Source organism: Quercus suber, unplaced genomic scaffold, assembly GCF_002906115.3.
Source record: "Quercus suber isolate HL8 unplaced genomic scaffold, Cork oak 2.0 scaffold_106, whole genome shotgun sequence".
In the NCBI taxonomy this organism is placed as follows: Eukaryota; Viridiplantae; Streptophyta; class Magnoliopsida; order Fagales; family Fagaceae; genus Quercus; species Quercus suber.
In genome coordinates, this window is record NW_027069571.1 from 592,156 (window position 1) to 614,414 (window position 22,259).

Here is a 22,259-nt window from a genome sequence, read left to right on the forward strand (position 1 = left end):
TATAACTTTTATGAAAAATATAAAATGCAAGTAAAATAAATTCAGTTACTTTTTATTCTTATAAAAAAACTTTGAAAATATTACTTAAATCAATATGGCATCTATTAACTTTTTTCAATAAAATTTATCTATAACCTAATTTATTAATGATTCTAGTTAATGGGTACTTTTAGAGTATTTGCTAATTGACAATTTAAAAAAAATTAATATCATTTTTATGAAAAATATAAAAATTTGTAAATTTTTTTAATCATTAAAAGTTTTTAAAAGTAATCATTAAACCAAATTTGTTAAACTTTTCTCTTAACTTATTAGTGATTATCAATGGTTTTGGTGTTTCTCTGCTTTGCACTTTGGAAGCAGGCTATCACTTTCTTTAACTTATTTAACTAAAATTGAAAATCTTTTATAAATACTGTAAAAAATTTAAAAGTTAACTTACTCATAAATAATAGGCTAAAATGTAAAACTGACCCTCTAATTTTCACTGTTTTTCCATTTCAGTCTTCTAATTTTCAGTTTTGTCAATTCAGTCCTTTAACTTTCAATTTTTGTCAATTTAAGGCCCCGTTACAATTTAGTTAGTGCTGCCGTTAAATATGACTGTTTTGTTTTTTTTTTTTTTAATCTGAAATTAAAAGAAAATAAGAAAAGTCTGAAAAAAAAAAAAAACAACAACAACAACAACAACAACATTAAGGACATAGATACTAACTCTAAAGAAGATTTGCACTATAGAAAATGCCTAATGAATTTTGTTCTCCTTTTTGTTCTTGCTTCTTTTTCTTGTCATAGCTTCCATCTTCTTTAGCAATACAATCTGACTTCGTTTTTGCGCATTGAATTCGCTGAAAATGCCTTTCGGCCTCTACGGCTCGATTCCCTTCATGATCTCTCTCACATATCTCTCTCACGGTGATGGTTTTTTCTGGCGTGGGTCGTGGGTCTAGCGTGGGTCTGGTGGCGGCGTGGCGTGGAGGCCTGGTGGCGTGGTGTGGGTCTCTCTCACGGCGATGGGTCTCTGCGGCGATGTTCTGTTCTCTCACGGCGATGGGTTTGCTGAGTTATGGCTGAGTTATGGTTTTTTTTTTTTTGGCTGAGTTGTGGTTGAATGAGCATGCTTGCTGATGGGTCTCTCACGGTGGTTGATGGGTTTGTTGATGGGTTTCGGGTTTAATGGGTTTTGGGATCGGTGGTTATGGGTTCCGATGGGTTCGTGCAGCGGTGGAGATCGGCGTGGGTTGTTACAAGGTCGTGCGTGGTGGTCGGCGTGGATCGTGGCGAGGTCATGCGTGGTGGTCCTGATGGGGTTCCGATGGGGATTGTTGCTGTGAGTTATGGGTTTTTTTTTTTTTTGCTGAGTTGTGGGTTCTGCATTCTGGTTCTTCTGGGTTTTCTGGGTTCTGGGTTCTGGTTCTTTTCTGGGTCCTGGGTTTTCTTTTAATTCCGAATTATAAAAAAAAGAAAAAAAAAAAGAACAAAACGGCGTGGCTTCAAGCATATATAACGGCAGCTCTAACTGAGATATAACAGAACCTTAAATTGATAAAAATTGAAAGTTAGAAAGTTAGAAGACTAAATTGATAAAATTAAAAGTTAAACGACTGAAATGAAAAACAGTGAAAGTTAGAGCATCGGTTTTGCGTTTTTGCCTAAATAATACTAAAAAAATACAATAGCATATATAAATACTAACCAAAATAATTTAAATAGTAACACAAATAAATTAAATAGTAAGAAAAACTGCACTTTTTCGGAGAATGCTAAACTCAAACAAACCAGAAAACACTTGACCCTGTACAAAATCACGCAGGGACGTGTTGTGAGAGAGTTTGGATATATACACCTTAAACATAATCTTAGTTTGTCTCTCACGCTACACCCTAAACACTACCACCAAAAGGAGAGAAGAAAGGGAAACTTCTCCACCACCACAGCGTACCAGTAAAAAAAAACAATCAGAGTCTCCTTCTCTGTTCTCTCACAAACATACATACTACAACAAAAGAAAATAGAAGAAGGAAGGATGGATTTGGTCAATGGGGTTGTTGATCTCATCTTTGAGGTGCCACTCTCTCTCTCTCTCTCTCTCATATTTCTTAAGCAATTTTTAAAGCTTTCTGTTAATTCTTGAGTTTTTTTTTCCCCTGAGAAAAGCTGGGGGGTTTTTATATCTTCAAATCAAAGGTGGCCAACGTGTTGTTCTTAGGCAATGATGAGAGCTGCAAAATGGCGGTGATTTCGAGCTTCTCAGACGAGGTAATTCTCTCTTCTTCTTCTTTTTCTTGGCTCAGGAGATCAAGAGTGCTTTTTTAAGAAAAATAAATCCTGGGTTTTCTTTTTCCTGCTAAGAAGGGAAGGTTTGATTTTGTTTTTCACTGAAAATAGAATTATGTTTCTACTGTGGAAAATTCAATAGTAGTAAAGAAAATATTAATTAAAAGAAAAAAAACAAGAGTTTCATAAAGTATGCATTTGGTGGGCTGTATAATTTTGGTAGATTATGCCTTGTGTGTAACCTAAGGATGTACTATTTGTGGATGGTTGAGATGAAAATTTAAACTTGTCATTTCAACCGTTAATTAGAGAAAGTAAAAAGTTACTTTTTTTTCTTTTTTTAATCTCTAATCCGACTGCTGAAATAAAAAATTGGGCATCCATGAATCTGAATCCAAGTAAATGAAATTGGTAAGTGCAGAATCTAAAGATTTTAGGTTAAGAAGTTGTAACAGAGTTCATAGATTAGAGTGTGACATTAGTAATAGTTAAGAATGAGCTAGATACAGTAATTTGTACAAGTGAATGTGAGATTTTTAAGCTTTAAAGCCGGAACTTTTAACAATGAAAAAGCTTTTTTTTTTGTTTGATTTTGATTCTCAGCTTAAAAATGATGGATTGGTGTTTTGTTTAATTTGACTACCATTGATTTGATATTCTTTTTTTGGGTATTGAATCTATGGATGAATGAATATTGCAGAATGTTGAGACAGCGCCGTATTTGACATCATGGGTGTCTTGTATTGGGAAAATCATGTTCAACTTTTTTGATTTAGGAAGACCTCGGATAGCTCATGCAGTTTGGAGAGATTACGGTGCCAAGGTACATTTCTCAATTATGTTTGATGAGAATATTTAGTTAATGATATCTGCAATATGATGATATTGTGATTGTAGTTTAAATTTCATATTTAGTCTTGAGAATGCTTGCATGTTTTGGGGTAGCCTAGTTCTAACTCTCTTGCTGTGTTAGTCCAGGCTGTTTTATTTGATACAGTTCCTGAACTGTCTGTTTTAGTTTAATGGAATCCTTTCTGTCCTATTCTGAACATGACTTACATGATTGTGACTAGTTTTTGCTAGTAAGCCGGATTCTAATTCACCCCGATTTGAAGTTTGAACCATGATAAACTTTGAGTTGTGACTGTATATGCCATATATTTGGTAGTGGTGAATTTTTTGGTTTAGAATGGAAAAGTTAGCCTTTTTAAGTTTTAATTGATTTGGCTAACCTCTAACCAAAATATTAAACAAATGAGAATTTTGGTGCTCTTACATTTACTGTATTAAATTTCTTTTATACGTGTCTCATATGCTTAAGCTTTGCTATCCCAACTGAACACCAGCGGCCTGTGAAATTGTTTTTACTTATGTTGTTGCCTTGCCCTAAATCTTAATATACTATTGCCTTCATACTCCCAGGCAAACCATTCCATGTTTATATTTGATTCATTGAGGCAAACATTGATCATGGAAGTTTGGTTATAGCACATTTTGTTTTAGGTCTGTTTGTAGTGTCTCAACATTTCATACTTTTACTAGTACATCATTACATCTTACATGTTGATTATTCTTTCTTGTTCAGACCTTCTTTCTTGTTGGTTGTTTTAAATAACATTTGGGAAATGTTGAAAAAGAAAGGTGATCCTTATATGTCTCTTGAGGTTATGGATTGGGATTTGGCTTAATTTCTGTCTGATTGGATAACAAAGTGGAAAATGTTTCAAGTTATGCTTGGCATTGTGAGTCGCTCCACCATGCTATCTTCTTTGTTAAGTAATGCAATTTTGCTAGATACATTTCAATCTTTGTTCTGTAGATGGATGCAGTTGTCTACATTGTGGATGCTACCAGGGCCAATGAGCAATTTCTGGGGCCAAGAAGAGACGTGAATGATCTACTCTCTGATGAGGCCTTTGCCAATCTTCCATTCCTTATTTTGTGCACAACACAATCTTTTGATTATCCAGAAGAGGCATTGTGTTCCCTTCTCGACCTGACCAATGTCACCACAGGGAAGGGTTTGACATTAGAGCTGGCAAAAGCAAATGCCCATCCCCTTGAGGTTTTTGTGGCTGAAAAATACAACACAAAGGAGTATCTACGTGGTTTCAAGTGGCTTTCTCACTACATAAAGTAGTGGTAGACTAAGAAGAGGCAAAACAAAAACCCTATGTTTTACTTTTTGTATTCCACTTTATTCTCTACCAATCACAATTTGTTATATATTTATTATATGACTTATAGTATAAACAAAGTTAAAAAAAAAAAAAAAAAAAAAATCAAACATGTGACACACCATGATTATAGTATTCAAAAACAGTTTTTTTATTGTAGATTCTATAGATTCTGTGACTTTTAGAATTTAATTTTTCTCTTATTTAATTTTTAAATGAACTTTGTGTATACATCCTCTGCATCAATAGAGTTCATAAATTCTTCTTGTTTATTGAATTTGAAATGAGTGGTTTTGGATTTTACTATATCATCAAAATGGTCAATGTTTTACCCTATAATAGTAAAATTCAATTCACTCATTTCAAAATGAGTAAAGTTGTAAATCAATTTTAGAAACTTTACAATGAAATTACCATAATAATTCTATAAAATTTTAATCTATGAGTAATACATCATCACACATTAACTATGCAATGTATAAGCCTCTTATCCTAGCCAATCCAAGAGAATATCCTAGTGGGCGTAATTCGTGGCAGTGATGATGGTTTTAGCTGTTGTGAGAATGCTCAAAGATTTGTTTACTCCTTAGCATGTGTATTTGGGTGCACGCCTGTATGGTCTGAATCTAGTGAGGAGTATGTTTCTTTCAGCAATCAGCTATGTTAATGCCAATTTTGCATGATTTTTTTTTTAATGAAATAGGAATTAATATAGCTGAATTCAAAAATGACATTTTAATTTTAGCATAGCAAATTTTCAACTAAAAAAAATTTTAATTTTAATTTTTTTTTCACAGTGATGGTTATGATTTTTCATTTTTTTTAAATTGAAATGAGCAATGACATTGTATTTAGAGAGATTAAACTGTTTAGATTAACAAAACAGAAAAAAAAATGTTTTTCAAAGTGGATTGAGATTTTTTTTCTTTTTTTAATTTTTAGATACGTTTATTTTGAAGACATAGATTAGTAGGAGAGTATCCTATTTTATAGGTATTTTAAGTGGACTTAGAATATATTTTTATTGAATTGTTTCTAAATTTTGTCCATACTAAAAATGGGGTCTAAGAATATTTCTAAACCATATAAAAGTTAAAAGTCTTGTCCAAAAAAGAAAATCTTGTTATATAAATAGTATAGATAAATATATAAAGCTAACTTTACATACTGTAACTAAAGTATTTTACCTGGTACCTCTTTTAAAATTTGAACACCCCTCCTCGTTAAAACCATCAATCAGAGAGGGTGAAAACTTGGAAACTTAAAAAAAAGCCTTAAAAAAGCATATATATTATATATTTTTTCTATAACAGGCCCGACCGTTGAAATGAAAAGTTGAAGTTTTGAACTTTACATCTTGGCCATCCATGGCTGTTGCACCCTGTGCAAGACTCTGAATCGAAGCAGATGAAAAAGTAAACGCCCAGTTGAAAATCTAAAGAGATGAAGGATCTAAAGATTTAGGAGGACATTGAAATTGAATAGCTCGTAGAGTTTGGAGAGACTACTACTGTGCCAAGGTAGATTTTCTCAATCTATCAAATTGTCTCTTTGATGAGAATATTCCTTCAGTTAATGATTTGCGCAATATGATGATATTGTGATTGTAATTTCAATTTCTCTGTTTTATCTGATATATTCTCTTTTTGTTAATGTAGAGACAGTAAAGTCGATTTTTTTTTTTATTCAATTGTTGTGAGTAGTTTTGGGTAGCAATCCAGTTTCAGATTTGAAGCATGATGAAATTTGAGTTGTGACTTATAACATTAAATTGCCATAAATTTTGGCTGAATTCTAACCAAAATACTAAGTAAATGAGAATGTTGGTGGCACCAACATTCTCATTTACTTAGTGCTCTTAGTCTTATATATCTACAGTTATTTTCTTTTATATATGTCTCATTTGCCTGTGCAATTGTTTTTGCTTATGTTATTGCCTGACCCTAAAGCAAAGCTTTCCGTGTGTATATCTGATTTATGGGAGAACATTGATGATGGGAGTTTGTGGATAGCGCCTTTTGTTGTTTCGTCTGCTAATAGTGTCTCAACATACATGCATGAGTCATTCTCTATGTCATATTACAAAATTTATCTAGATCAAATATTACATTGCAGATATCTTGCATTAAAATATTGATACCAAAACTAATTCATATACAAGGGAAACAAACACCTAGCCACAGCTTAAGGAAGGAATTAAAGAGGAAGAGGATTTAAGAGAATCCAAAGAAATTCCCCCCATACACAGCACAAAACTTTATTTTGAGATACCATTCCTCTGCTGCCATATGTGATACACAGCAAACCATAAAGCTAAACGGAATACATTGGATCTGAGGCTCTTATCTTTGGCATGTCTTTCACCCCAGGCCATGATCTCTACCCAACAAAAGCTAGGATGCTTCATCAAGCACCAACTCATTAGAGTTTTCCATATTATACTGGGTAAAAGAGCATTCAAAGAAGAGGTGCTCTCTGTTTTCAATTTCATTTTTGCATAGTACACACTTAGTATCCATTAAAGCCCCATTTAAGCATTCTTTCCTTTGTTGACAATCTATTCAACATGGCCAGCCAACCAATGAAAGAGGTTTGGCTCTCGAATACCATATCAATCTCCACCAACTAACCTCAGCTTTTTTCTCCCTAATAGCCTTCAAAGTTTCTGCACAAGAGTGTGTACCAGATTTGGAAGGGATCCAAATTGGTCTATCTTCCTCGGCAAAATCAATTAAGCACAATTTGCTTTGGATAGGAACTAGGTTATCGGATCTGGCTGGTGCCCAAATCCAATTACCCTCTTGCAACACACTAGTCAAAAGAGCATTAGAAGAACTGGATACATCATACATTCATACATTTTTCTGTGGCCATATTTCAAGAACAAGGCACCATTTGGATGCCACCAATTGTGCCAAAGATGGATATTCTTACCTGAATCCACATGAAATCTAATGAAGGGTCTAGCAATCTCCCTGAGATTCAGGATTTTCCTTCACCTCCAGCTGCAATCTTGAGGTATTTTGATTATCCAAAAGCTTTTACCCTTTAGGAGATTAGTTCTAACCCATGCTACCCATAATGACCAAGCTTGAACAAAGAGAGACCAAATAAAACCCATTATTGCTGCTTTATTCCAATCTTCAAGCCACTTTCACATTTTGGTTTACAAACCAAGTCCCATTTTACTTTAGTAACTTTTTTTGGCAATATGAACATCCTACACCAATAGGACTGAAGACTAAACAGAACAAACTTTAATAACTGGAGCTTACCTGCGTAAGAGAGATATTTCACAGACCATGACTGCTGTGATTTTATTGCACTCTTTTTCAGATCATCTTCCTGATATAAGAGGGACTCCAAGATAGTTAACAGGCAGCTTCCCTTCTTTAAACTGAATATGGCATTTCATAATTCTAAGAGTGCATTGGTGAGTCGGTGACTTCTTTGCATGTTAATTTTTATTTCTTGATCTGGCCTTCTTTCTTGTCAGTTTTAAAAACTGGAGGAATGCTTTTAATTGTTGAGGGTAAAATGCTTCCATTTGGGAAATGTTAATAAATGGTGATCCTAAAGTCAAACTTGAAATTCTGTATTGGAAATTTGGCAAGATGTTGCCTGATTGCCTAACAAAGAGAAATATATTTCAAATTATGCTCGTCATTGCATGTTGGTTCAAAATGCTGCAGTATTTTCTTTTAATGGCTCAAATTATGGCTGTATCTTTCTTGTTGAATTAACAAGAATGATATAGGCATGATTAAATTAACAAGAAAGATATAGGCACAATGTTAATTAATGTTTTTTTGCTAAATACATTTCTATCTTTCTGAAGGTGGATGCAATTATCTACTTAGCAGATCCTTATGACAAGGAGAGGTTTGTTGAGTGAAAAAAAAGGAGTTGTATGCTCTCCTCTCTGATGAGGTCTTGGCAAATGTAGATACCCCAACCTGGTGTCCATATACTTAAAAGGCCAACTACTGGTGTCCCTAAGACAATACAAAGTACTGGATTAATAAATATTCTAGAACTTTTAGGGTTACTTCATTTTTTTTATACCATAAATGATAAAATACAACCAGTACACCAATGTAAGGCTCTCTATAGGCTACATAAAAGCTCTAGGCCTGTTTAGCGCAGTTTCAAACTGGTCCCAGAGTAGTATCATTTACAACAAAATTATCAATTGTTATTCCATCATTCTGGCAGACTGGCACTGCTGCAAGTCTTCCACGATGACTCGGTTCTTCCAATTTGGATTGTATCTTCCACTCAACACATCCCGCAGCTGTTTTGAGCTTGATAGCAGAAGTATTTCCTTATATCCTTGCCTCTTGGCCTGGGAAACAGCTTCCCTTGTTGCCAATAGCAAGGTCTACAATCTCTCTGTTTCTGCAGTAGAACAGCATCTTTGGAAAATTTCCTTCCCTCCCCTGCCCTTTGCCAAGTAAGCTATTAAACTAAGGATTTGCCCCCTAATAGCTCCTTGTTTGAGGCCTTCTTTTGGATTGCAGCTACTGTGCTGGTTGTTATTTTCTTTGTTGAAAGCTTGTAGTACCTGCCAATCAAGTTTTTTGACATTAGTAATGAGCCTTGGGGATTAGGAATCTTACATTCAAAAATGACTCAGTTCCTGTTTATCTAGATGGTCCATAAAGTACAAGCAATGATATATTCAAAGAAAGGATTTTGATTCCTATAATTATCAATGTTAGTCACCCGTTTCCTCAACCAGTAGCTGATTGAAATTGGATGTAGCAGATTAGATTATAAATTGATGTCCGTCTCCATCTAAATTGTTTTTTCAAGTGTGCAGGATAGGAAAAGATGGTCAAAGTCCTCTTCTGCGGAATGACACACTGCATATCTTGTATCTAATGCAATCTTTATTTTCTCTAGACCTAATTTGGTTGGAAGTGCATTTTTCAAAAATTTCCACAAAAAGGTAGTGATTATTACAGGATTTTTCAACCTCCATAACTTCTTCCAGAACCCTTCTCTATAATTACTATCTTCTAATCTAGGAGCGATACTACCTGAAAGAAGTTGATACCCTTTTTTGACTTCAAAAACTCCCCAATTTGAAACAGGCCAATTGAGTATTATCCTTATTTATTTTAGATAAGGGAATAGAGCTAATACTTATAGCTTCTGCAAATTCATAAACTTGGTTTAGAAGTTGTGAGTTCCAAGTTTTTGTTTTATGATTAATTAAGTCTGAAACAGAGTTTAGTCCTAATTGTTGAAGCTGTACAGGGGTTAATTTAGGAGAGAACTAGTCCTTGTGATTTAGGGCAATAATACAACCCATTACCCACTCTCCACTTTGCCTGAGTCAGAAGGGAGTTCTTGCAGGAGCAAAAACTATTCCAAATCCATGAGTCTAGTGGTTTGAACTGTCTCTAAAAGTGGGAAGTTTCGGAAAAGTAATGGCTTTCAGTGTCCTAGACATGATTGATTACATGATTGATTGGGGCTGATTGGCTAATCTTTAGACTCGTTTAGCTAGCATGACCTTAATAACCAACGAAGCTTTTCTAAACTCCAGCTCCCTCTCCAAATAGATTGACATAAGGCATCCCGACCCACCATATGGAGCTTCCTACGTTCATTCTCATGCCCCCACCAAAAATTGCATACAGTCCAAGAAAATGTGTATAAAGGCAAGGAACTAATCACTGATTTAATTAAGGTCATTCTACCTGCCTGGGATAAGAGTTTAGCTTTCCATCCTTGAAGCTTAGAATTACTTTTCTCCAGCTAGGAGTGAAAGTGTGGCACCCTATGCCTGCTGAAATTAAAATTAAAACTAAGGTAACTTCTAGGAGTTTCACACCTCTAATGTGCAACGAGTTTTCCCATTTCAGTTTTAGATCAATGACTGTGTTTGGATTTAAAAAAATGTCAGATTTGAATGTGTTGATCACTTGTCTAGAAACTCTAGAATACCAATCAAGTTTTTCCACCAAGATGTATATAATTGCAGGAGCATTTTTGGCTATTTTGATGCCACAGAAGGTCTTGGACAGTTCACCATCAAGAACAATTTTGTAGTGGATGAAAAGGTAAGGGGATAGAGGATCCCATTGCCTAATTCCTCTTCTTCTTCTACACAGGCATTTACCAATGGCTGCTGATCCACCATGTTTTGAAGGTTGTGTTGAGAAGTGGGCTACCATAGCTTGAAACTCGAACTGTACTCCATGAAGTTCAGTTAGTCTTAACCTTTGAGCATGCAACATTCTTTTCACTTCATCTGCCTCAAAGGATCATTGAAGCCTTTCATTACCTATCATCCTGTACTTTGTGCACAGCTTAAAAACTTGTTCATATCGACACTGTATCCATTGCTTTGCTCCACTGTCTATCTTAAGGATAAAGCCTGCAAGGAGAGGCTTCAATAGGTCCAGGGCCAGCCCAAGGCCTAGTCAACTTAGGCCTAGGCCTAAGGTCTCACCAGCAAAAAAAAAAAAAAACTTTAGGGAAAAAGGCCCCCTCCTTCATTGTCAAAGGCCCAAAATTTTATAAAATTATATATATATATATATATATATTTCTAATGGTTGTGCACTTAAAAAAAAAAAAATAGTGATGCTAAGGATACTACAAATTTTACGATAAACTTACAAATTGGCATGTCATGAATCACAAAAAAGTAACTAGACATTCATTAATTAGATTGATGAAATTCATCAATCATAGTTATTATCACATCATATTGTGAATATTTTATCGTATTTTTATTTTTTTTTCCTTTTCATTTCTATCAAGACTCCCAAAGTACTTTATCAAAAAAAAAAAAAAAAGACTCCCAAATTACAAGACCAATAGAAACTTAACCCAATTGAATGTCTAAAATTTTTCAAAAAAAAAAATGCAAATGTGTTAAATTATCAATTATAGATTAATCTCCTCTAATAATTTGAGACTTTAATTTTTGTAAACTGATATCCTATAAAACCACACATCAAATAATATCTCTCACTCTCTCTCTTAAAAACAAGATACAAAATTAAAAATTAGATTACAATTTTACTTAACTATGCATCGTTATATATTCAAAGTAGTATTTTTTTAATCATAAAATATTTTTATTTCTCTTTATTAAAATTTATGATTCAACTATGATATTCAATTATCTATATGAAATTAACATCAATTTAATCGGTATTAATAATCAAATTATGTATTTAAAGTATCAAATTAACCTTGATTTGATTTTTATTAAATAATTTTATTTAATTAATCTCTACATATAAAAGGTCTTCACATAATTTTTTTTTTTTAAGACCCCAAATTATGTTAGGCTGCCCCTGGTAACCCATTCTATCCACTATAGGTAATACATGAAATTGGACTCAAAGAGAGAGATACATTGAAGCTTACCCAAAAGGCCAAAACCAGATTGGGCCTCCAATGTTCTAATATGAAAAAAGTCCCATCAAAGGACCGTGGCCCTTCAGAACAAATGAAGTCTAAATCAATTCAAGAAGAGAAAATTAAGTAGATAAAAGGAAGCTTCCATGCTCAACAAACCCTCACTGTGCCTCCGAGACGCCATGCAGCGTCAATCAGCTGCTTGCTGCATGCGTGGTACTGAGAAAGATCCAAAACCTCTAGGACAAGAATAATAAATTAGAAAGTACAAGAAATAGAAAAGCTTTTAAGTGTCAAGTCAAGATACGAGGGACAGATTGTTTAAAATAAGGTGAGTGAAGATGATAATGATTGATGATTATTATTATTATTATTATTATTATTTGCTAAACTGATGATGATTATTATTATTATTATTATAAGTAAGATGATGATAAGTAGTTGCCTGATTACACCCTTTCTCAAACAATTGTTTATAATTATTTTTTTATGTTATAAAAGTAAACTGTGACTATATGTTAGCAACAGAGAGAGAGAGAGTGGCAGGAATAATCTAACAGATATTATTAAGCACATGGACCAGAAGTAAATGATTGCCTCCTACCCAAGAAAACATCTTACTGGCTTTTATATTTGGCTTTTATATTTGGGTCCAAAAGCGCGTACATTAATTATTTATTTTTATAAATTTCTACAAGCAAGCATGATATTCTTTTAAGATTTTTAATTATACTAATCATGTGATTGTATTAATCATTATTATCTTATCAATAAGCATACTTATAATTAACTAAAAGTATTATTATATACACAATATTTTTATAATCAATTTTAAATGGTAAAATGTTATTCGCTTTAATATGAACTTACTACTAAAATTATTATTTTGACTACCTATAATAGTAAAAAAATAATTTATTTGATTTGAAATTATTGCGAAATGTCATAACTAAAAGTAACTAAGAAATGTTGCCTAATTATTTTTTATTTTTTTTAATGTCGGCTATTTTCATGAAAAGTCAAAACCCAACTGTCATTCAATGTAAAGTAAGCTAAAGTGGACTTGAGGAATGGATGTGGACAAATTGATGTGGATTTGATTTATCTCTCGACCGTAACCCATAAGCTGGCCTGGTCTGTCCCAACACATAATTTCTGCTGTGGTAATTGTGGACCAATATTATAACCCAAAGGTATCAACCAAATGCTCCAAAATTATTGCTTGCCTTAAAAACACAAACAAACCGCACACAACACAACACCTCTCTCTCTCTCTCTCTCTCTCTCTCACATTAGATGCACTTTTTTCTTTTTCCTTTTTTTGAGAATTCTCATTAGATGCACCTAGAACACAAAACTCATGTATAATTTTTGAGGAATTCATTCCAATTATGTTGTACTTTTTTTTTTTTTTGATAAACAAACACACACACACACACACACAAAGGAGAGGAAAAGAGGTTTTAATACAAAGACACATCACAAGTCACAACTCTACTCAAAAATCGTGACAACTTTTAAGAGAGGATGAGACAAGTTAAATTGAGAAATATTTAATTATTTATGTACTAATTTAAGCATACAATTATTTTATTATATTATTGAATGCATGTTTTATTAAATATTTTTTTCTCCTTTTTCTTGATTTTGTCAAAATAATTAAACTCAAGCAGGAATACAATATTCCTAATCAATAATTTCCCATACAGGATTTAGAAAAATAACTATAAAATTTCGTTTAATATAAATTATTGGATAAATTACAAATTACACTCTTAAAGTTTGGAGGTGATTGGATTTTACACTCTAAAGTTTTAAAATTTTGATTTTATCCCATAAAGTTTAGGGTGTTTGAATTTTACACACTAACGTTTTAGAACTTGGATTTTACCTCCTAAAATTTAGAGTTGTTTAGATTTTACACCCCTAAATTCTAAAACTTTAGAGTGTAAAATCCAAACATCTCAAAATTTTAGGAAGTAAATTCCAATCACTTCCAAAATATAAGGGGTAAAATTCAAATTTTGAAACGTCAAAGTGTAAAATTCAAATATCACTAAATTTCAAGAGGTAAAATCCAAATTTTAAAACTTCAGAGTGTAAAATTAATTACCCTCAAACTTTAGGAGTGTAATTTACAGTTTACTCTAAATTATTAGTGTACCATATATAATTAATAAATGAAATAAATACATTTACCCCCTCCCTAAACTCTTCTTAATGACAGCACAAGTTTAGGCTACTATAATCTTAATTCTTGTTTTTAATACGTCATTATATATATAAATATGTCATTATAATAAGTTGATAACTTTTTCCTTTTTTCATAATTTTTTTTAAATAGTTTATTAATATATATTCTAAAGACAAACATTAATAAAAAAGTAAAAACCTTAATATAATAGTTGTGGATCCCACCAACTCACAATGACCAATCAAAGCATAAATAATGTTTCCTTGTTAACGTTTCCTTTTTTTTTTCTTTTTTTCTTTTTTGTTTCACTTAAAAAAAAATTATCAAAAAAATTGCCAAAAACTGAAAATATTACCCAAAAAGTCACCCAAAAGTGTGGTGTTAACACAGCCCTTTAATAATTATGACCAAATTCTGCTCTGGGAACCCACCAATCATATTCCACTCTTTAAAGTCGTGTTCAACCTTTTTTCTTCGATAATGAAATCAAAAAGGCCATTATTTAGGCAATTAAGACGAGACACGTAATACCGAATAAATTAGCATGTTGCTTGGAATGTGGTGATGATTGGCGCAGAATGTTCGACTAGGATTCTTCCAATCCTAGAATATTGTTATTTTTCTATTTATAACTTTTTCACTTTAAAATTTTTTTTATTCAAAGACTGGAACTAGAGTTAAAACTCATTCTCAACCTTTGAGAACAATTGTGCACAGTCTAATACCTAAAGGTTTGTAGGGCCAAAACATAAATAAATTTTTTTAGAATTCTAGAATTAAAATATGAGAAATGTTAAAAAATGTTTTAAGTGCATTAGTTTAAGAATTATTTTAAAAAATATTTTTATGAAAAAATAATAAAACAATTAATTGTGTTGACAGTTTTTTATATTTTTTTTAAAAAATAGTATCAAAACTTTTATAATACAATTTATTAAAAATTGCCAAAGGGCACCTATAAAAATGACTATCAAAATTTTTAGAATAAAATTAGACATTTTTTTAAATTCTAAAAGTAATCTGCAATTTATTCTAAAAATAAAATTAGACATTTTTTTTTTTAGTTTATTAAACTTTTGTGTCAAGCATTTTTGTTAAAATTATGAGATGGTTATTTATGAATAGCAAAAAGAAAGTGATAGATAATTATTCACTTATCACAATTAATCAAGTGATAAAAAGTGTGTCAAATTGTACGCTGGCTGGAGAATTTTGTTGTCTCAAAAGTTTTAAAAAATTTATGAAAAAAAAAAAAAGACCACCTAAACTAGCAGTTCATCTGTGGACTGTCTGAACGTGTGAGGAACGCGCGAAACTAAAAGTTGTAGCTTTTCTCTTTAACTCTTCCCCATCGCCATTTACCGCTACTCACTTTCTCTCTCTAAGCTTTTCTCTGCAACTTTTCCGTCACCCACTCTCTCTCTCTCACAAACACACAAAAATCAGAAAAGAAAAGGAGGAGGGATGGATTTGCTGAGCTGGTTTCAAGCTTTGCCCTATATTTTATTGTTTTTGAATTGGTACTTCCAATTATTCAATCAAGCCTGGCTTTATATTTTATTGTTATTGTTGGATCCATTTTTCTCTCATTTCTTCAACATTGAGGTAGCTCTATCTCTCTCTCTAATTTCTTAAACTTTTTGCTCATTTTTAAAGCTTTTTGTTAATTAGTATTTTTTTTTTTGGGTGAGAAAAGTTGGGCGAATTCTATCCCTTCAGATCAAAGGCGGCCAATCTGTTGGTCCTAGGCAGTGATGACTACAAACGATCAGTGATATTGAATTTCTCAGACGAAGATGAGGTACTTTCCTTTTTTGGAGGAACTTTTTTTTTTTCTTTTTTTGTGTGTGCAGAGGATATAGTTATAGTAGATTATGTTTTTTTGGAATATTATCTAGTTGTAATAAATGCAACTAGATCGAGTAGCAGCTAACACCCAGTTGGAAATCTAGGGGAAATCTAAAGGGGTTCAGAATTTAACACTTTGTTTGGCAAAAACAAGGGACGGAAAAGAAAGTTATGGAAGATAAATCAAAGAAGTTATCTTCCCAAGTATATATTTGGTTTATAATAAGAAAGAAAGTGAAAGGAAATAGTTCATTGATTGATCCCACGCCCTTCTTGTCTCTCCGTTTTCTCCCAAATTGGTGGCCCAGGGGAGGGAAATAAATCCCTCCCTTTTACTTTCCTCTACTTCAAATCATCTCAACCATACAATAGATTCCCTTTACTTTCCCCCCACTTTCCCTCGAACCAAACATAATGTTAGAGGTTTTAGGTTAAGCAGAGTGTGACATTACTAAAAATAGAAAGCAAAAAGGGTTGTAAAAGGTAAAAACTTGATGCCAAAGAAAAACCATGTGGGTTTGATTTCTTGGGTCAATAATTCAAAAGAACGTAAAGCTGGCAAAAAGGCTGAGCGGTACACCTATCTGGCGCAAAACAGTTATTGTTAACATTAGTGAATGTGAAAATTTTTAAACTGAAACTTGATACTTGGTAAAGCTTCTTTTATTAATTTACTTAGATTTGATTCTCATTGAGCAAATGGTGACTTGGCGTTTTGTTTAACTTGACTACCATTGACTTGATATTCTTTGTTGTGAATGTGGATGAATATTGCAGAGAATACTTGGAATAGAGACACCACCATATTCACGGCTGTCTAGTATGGGGAGAATCAAGTTTAACTTGTCTGATTTTGGAGAACTTCGACCAGCTTGTAGAGTTTGGAAAGATTATTGTGCCAAGGTAGCTTTTGCAATCTATCAATTATCATTGATGAGAATATTTAGTTAATAATTTGTGCAATATGATTATATTGTGAATCTGTGATTGTAATTTAAATTTCTTATTTAGTCTTGAGAAAGCTAGCATGTTTTGGCATAACTTAGTTCTAACTCTCTTGCTGTGTTAGACCAGGTTGTTTTATTTGATGCACTCTGTTTTAGTTTAATGGAATCCTTCATGTCTTAGGGCTTTTTTTATTTTATTTTTTATTTTTTACGTAACGTACGTAGAGTCATTTTTTATTTATTTATTGTTGACTTATAGGGAACATGACTTACATGAATATGCCTAGTTTTTAATAGTAAGCCGAATTCAGATTCGCTCCAATTTGAACCATGAGAAACTTTGGGTTGTGACTGGATATTCCATAAATTTGGCAATATTAAATATTTTGGTTTAGAATGGAAAAGCTAGCCTTTGTTATATTTTAAACTAATTTGGCTAAACTCCAATCAATATACCAAGCAAAGGTGCTCTTATATATCTACCCCTAAAATTGGGTGTTCAACAAACCATTCAAACTTCATGACTGCACTCAAATTAATCAAAATCGCCCATAAAATGAAGTAACTACGCTGCGCTACAAGTGATAGTGAAATACATCGCATGTTGTGGCAGTGTATGATTTTATGATAAGAAAACTACACCGCTCCCATGTGTGTGTGTTGTTCCAATTTCACAATAAAACAGCTTTGTTTTGGATAAATATAAAATCAAAAGTTCAAAACCTCATTCACTTCTCCGTCTCACATTCTTACTCTTCTCTCTTGATACCCTCATTCACTCTTAGTCTCTCTCAAGTCTCACCCACTCTCAGTCTCTCTCAAGTATTGCATTGGATGGATGGACCTTTTTTGTTGTGTTCGTATTTATTTAAACAATTTCTTGTTGGATTTGCAATTTAATACTTTTTTGGGTTTGTAATTTATTTCATGACTTTTTTCCATTATGGTTGTGATAATTGAAACTTGAAACTAGCACACATGACTAGCTGTGTATCCGGTACATTGTTATGGACCTAATGGTTGTTGCTTGTTAAGCTTTTTTGAGTTACATGTTTTATTTGTTTTAACATGTATAATTGTGTATGGTTTATTGTCGTGGATTATTATTATTATTATTATTATTATTATTATTATTATTATTTGTATATATTTGTGGTACTTTTTAGTTTATAGGATTATGGATTTTCTTTTGTCTTGTATATATTTGTGTTACTTTTTTTTGTTACACATGTTATATATATATATATATATATATTTTTTTTTTTTAAACTTACAATCATGTTTTTTTTGTTACACATGTTATATATATATATATATATATATTTTTTTTTTTTAAACTTACAATCATGTTGTCATGGTTATTAATAGTAAACTAGTAATTGTCCATGACAACTTGAAAAATATATTAGCCTAAAACTAACCAAATTGCACCTTGTATGCCGCATCGCATCACACTGTCAGTCCACACATGTGACCGCAAAACTAAGGTGTGGTGTAGTGATGGTTTGGCCAAACCGCATGTGGGTGCTAGTGGTTTCCTTCTAGGAAAGGGGAGTACGCCTCGGAGAGTGGATGGGGGCGAAGAAAAGATGGAGTTGCCACCGAGTTTAGGTCTAGGAACCATTTACATAGCGCCCCTATGTGAAAGGACTGATCTTATTACTAGAGTATGAGTTTGGAGTTTAGGTATGATTTTGGAAAAGTATTAGGCATTCAAAACCGCCTGACTTGGGGGTCTGCTTCCACTCATTGTGTCTTACATCTTAATCTTATTAAAGGCATATTCAACATCGTTATTCTAAACTCACACACACTCTAGCATTCATCTAGCAATCATCTAGCAATTAACATGGCATTTCATCTCAAAACCCTAACATACGTCTATCATGGCAACTTATATTAAACCTAACATACATTTATCGTGCATATCATATTATCTCATCCAAGACAGCAAACAAACAAAGACATCACAAGGGGCAGAAATATAGAAATGGTAGCAAGGTGTTAGCATCAAATATAACTCAAACCTTTAAGCATAATATCCAAGCATCAAACAAACATTTTCATCATAAAAAACGCATGTTCATTTGAGTGCATGACTTACCTCACTTACCTTATTGCATTAAAGCACCTATGCATCAATGCATGGTCATGTGAATGCATATTCATGGCATATCAAAGCAAGAAATAAAGGGAAACCCTAAGCTTAGCATGTTAAGGACAAACAAACAACCAATCAGGGAAGCAGAGACTTAAAAACAAAAAAAAAAAACAAAACAAAAAAAAGGGTCAAAACAGAGGCATATTACATAAAAGAAATAAAGAAATAGAAGCAGAAAACTCAGATTATGGTTTTTGGACACAAGTATGGGTGCGCATACATAGGCCTGCATTCGCAAGCCAGTTGTATGCATACGCATACTTTCAGTCTGTGTATGCATGCAGGAAGCATGTGTATGTATACATACCCTAAAACCCTAACCTGGAATAGAAATGCAGAAAAACAGAGAAGAAACAACAATTAAAGAGACTAATAACCTAACATCCTTTAAAACAAAAAACTGCTAAACCCTGAGGCTATCTAAACATGCTTTAACACAAACAAAGCAAGAAAACCAAAAGAAAACATAATTAAAACTGAGAAAAGAAAAAAAAAATGTTAGAACTTAATACCTCAAACAAGAAGTTTTTCAAGCTTGATTTTGACTATTCTCCTCAGTCAATCTATTCACAATCAAATACAAAAGTTATTAGTAATCTTAAAACTCGAAGATCAAGACCCGAAAAAGGTCCCAATTAAAAGAAAATTGACTTGAGGATGTTTTGTGAAAAACTCTCTCCTTGATTCACTATTTCTAGTAAATCATAGGTTTTTCTTTAGGATTTTCTTTGTGTTTTTGAAATATACCATGTAAGGCTTTATATAGTTGAAAAATGGGTATTTGAAACGGCTCTCTGACAATATGGGATTCATTCCAAACCTCAACTTTAATGCAGAGAAAACATGCATTTTATAGCTTCTGGAACCCTTGCTGCATACGCAGGCCCGTGTATGCGTACGCATACATCAAACCTGCGTACGCATACACGTATATGCATACGTAACCCTAGAGTTTCCGTAACCTTTATTTTCCAAAAATAACTTTATTTTATTCATAAAAGAGTCATATTTTCCATAATACATTCCTTAAGTCAATTTATAATCTGATCGGGCCTTAAACTACCCTTAGGCTTTAGAATTTTACCATCATTGGGAAACAAGAGCTCAAGTCGTAAGAGGTACAAAATGCAGTATCTACACTACACCACAAAGTGCATTGCTAAAAATGGCCCAAAACCACACCAAATCACTCTGCACTACGAACACCCCCTTTGTTAACTTTCTTTAACATATGTCCCATATGCTTGAGCTTTGCTATCCCAAATGAACACAAGCGGCCTGTTCAATTTATTTTTGCTTATGTTACTCCCTGACCCTAAATCTTAAAAAATGGAATTTCATAACTTTACTAGTACATCATCTACATCTTACATCTTGATTATACTCTCTTGTTGATTGTTTTAAATACCATTTGGGAAATGTGGAAAAACCAAAAAAAAAAAAAAAAAAAAGGATCCTTGTATATCTCTTGAGAGATTCTGGTATTGTTTTAAATACCATTTGGGAAATGTGGAAAAACCAAAAAAAAAAAAAAAAAAAAGGATCCTTGTATATCTCTTGAGAGATTCTGGATTGGGAATTTGGCAAATTGCTACCTGATTGGATACCAAAGTGAGAAGTGTTGAATTGTGCTCGCTATTGGCTAGCAAGTGAAAAGAGAAAAGTGCCATTTTCCTTGTTAAGTAATATGCATCTAAATCTTTTTTTTTGTAGAGGGATGCAATTGTGTACGTTGTGAATGCATGCGCGGAGCAATTTTCGGAGGCAAGAGGAGAGATAAATTATCTACTCTCTGATAAGGACCTTGAAAATGTTCCATTCCTTATTTTTTGCGAAACTCCAGAACCTTCTTATCCCTCTGAAAGGGAATTGTGTATCCTCTTGGGACTGACAGGCAGGACCACAGGGCAGGGTAGGGTACAGCTGGCTGGCAATGCCCGTCCCCTTGAGGTTTTTGTGGCTGAACCATCCAACAGAAGGCAGCATCAAGATGCAATCAAGTGGCTTTCTCAGTACATCAATGGGCATTAGAAGTGAAGACTGTTTCAAGTAGAGATCCTGGGTGCACTGTCAGTTAAATTTTTGATATATTATTCTTGATTTTTGATTGCCTGCTAGCTATAATGTAGAATATGGCTTGAATTAGAAGTTCAACTCCTTGTTGGATTTGGATAAGGAAGGAATTTTATTGCTTTTGAGTTACTGTTGTTTAAAGTTATCAAGCTCTATTAGAAGTCTTGTCTACTACTTGATTTGGAATTCCTTTTGAAATAGGAGTGATTCTCCTTTTCTGTGTGGAAAAGAAGTCTAGTTTTTCTTGGTTTTGGATATTCTAGCCTACTCAAGTCTCTTATATAAGGATAGTGCTGCTATGGAAAATTAGAGTGTGTGTGAAAAAAAGGCTCTCTTTTCGTTTGGTTATTTGATATTTGTGGGTTGCAATTTGGGATAGTAAGAGAAGTTTGTTGCTGCTTGGTTTTGGTTCTGTGATTTGGTGATTTTCTCTCTCTTGGTGCGTTGCAACTTTTGGATTTACTTTGTGGCTTTCTCTTTGGTTTGTGTGCAATTGGTATTTGGTATTTGTGAACCTTTGGTTATTTGGTTCATATTTGGTTCTTTGGTTTTGTATTTGTGAGAGAGAGGGCTATTTGGTTGTATTTGGGATTTGAGTTTGTAAGAGTGCCTTTATACCAATTTGGATTATCCCAAATTTATTATAGTGAAATTTGTTCATTGTTGCCCCTAGATGTAGGCTAATACCGAACCACGTAAATCTTGGTGTTTAGTGTCTATTTTCTTTTGGATTAATTTTCTTCGTTCCTATTGTTAGTTTGGATATTTTTCTCAAGCCTAAAATAAGCTTAAAATATTTTCACAATCAATCTTGATAATTTGAGCTTCCGCTATTTTATAACATATAACAAATACCACATGAGATCCATACTATTTTTTTTTTTTTTTGCTGAATGAGATTCATACTAATCAATAAGTGCCACTTTTGCAAGCGCTACATTATTATTATGTTATTATTTAGGTATTAAGTTAAGAGTAATGCTATAGTCATAAACTATTTTACAATATTTTTACAAAATATTAATACGGCAAATTCTTTATTAGTTCTAATATAGGTCCACTGCTAACATCACATTTATGTTTATTAATGATTATTTGAAAATTACTAAAACTATATCAATAATTTGTAAAAATATAGTAAAATAGTTTGTTTATAGCATTATTCTTAAGTTAAATGTTAAATATTTAAAATTTTAATT

General features: G+C 32.8%; 2 protein-coding genes and 1 long non-coding RNA gene across 3 annotated transcripts; all 3 read left to right on the forward strand.

Annotated features, from left to right (window-relative positions):
* Positions 1-1,680: 1,680 nt before the first annotated feature.
* On the forward strand, positions 1,681-4,661 carry LOC112012168 (GTP-binding protein SAR2). The gene is made up of 4 exons (XM_024044550.2): positions 1,681-2,065; positions 2,158-2,259; positions 2,978-3,100; positions 4,097-4,661. Exons 1-4 carry the CDS (start codon positions 2,027-2,029, stop codon positions 4,415-4,417), a joined length of 585 nt encoding a protein of 194 aa, XP_023900318.1. The 5' UTR covers positions 1,681-2,026; the 3' UTR covers positions 4,418-4,661.
* Positions 4,662-5,646: 985 nt separating this feature from the next.
* Positions 5,647-10,794, forward strand: LOC136068262 (uncharacterized). The gene is made up of 2 exons (XR_010629646.1): positions 5,647-5,974; positions 10,577-10,794. It is a non-coding gene; the product is annotated as an uncharacterized LOC136068262 (long non-coding RNA).
* Positions 10,795-15,313: 4,519 nt separating this feature from the next.
* LOC112005692 (GTP-binding protein SAR2) lies at positions 15,314-21,728 on the forward strand. The gene is made up of 4 exons (XM_024037996.2): positions 15,314-15,636; positions 15,728-15,832; positions 16,657-16,782; positions 20,701-21,728. Exons 1-4 carry the CDS (start codon positions 15,496-15,498, stop codon positions 21,016-21,018), a joined length of 690 nt encoding a protein of 229 aa, XP_023893764.2. The 5' UTR covers positions 15,314-15,495; the 3' UTR covers positions 21,019-21,728.
* Positions 21,729-22,259: the final 531 nt, after the last annotated feature.

Excerpts from the sequence above, each read along its gene's own strand:
- LOC112012168 (XM_024044550.2), top strand. The coding sequence starts at position 2,027 with ATGGATTTGGTCAATGGGGTTGTTGATCTCATCTTTGAG. Across the intron at positions 2,260-2,977 it reads TTTCGAGCTTCTCAGACGAG|AATGTTGAGACAGCGCCGTA; the intron begins GTAATTCTCTCT and ends TGAATATTGCAG. Across the intron at positions 3,101-4,096 it reads GGAGAGATTACGGTGCCAAG|ATGGATGCAGTTGTCTACAT; the intron begins GTACATTTCTCA and ends TTTGTTCTGTAG.
- LOC112005692 (XM_024037996.2), top strand. The coding sequence starts at position 15,496 with ATGGATTTGCTGAGCTGGTTTCAAGCTTTGCCCTATATTTTATTGTTT. Across the intron at positions 15,833-16,656 it reads ATTTCTCAGACGAAGATGAG|AGAATACTTGGAATAGAGAC; the intron begins GTACTTTCCTTT and ends TGAATATTGCAG. Across the intron at positions 16,783-20,700 it reads GGAAAGATTATTGTGCCAAG|AGGGATGCAATTGTGTACGT; the intron begins GTAGCTTTTGCA and ends TTTTTTTTGTAG.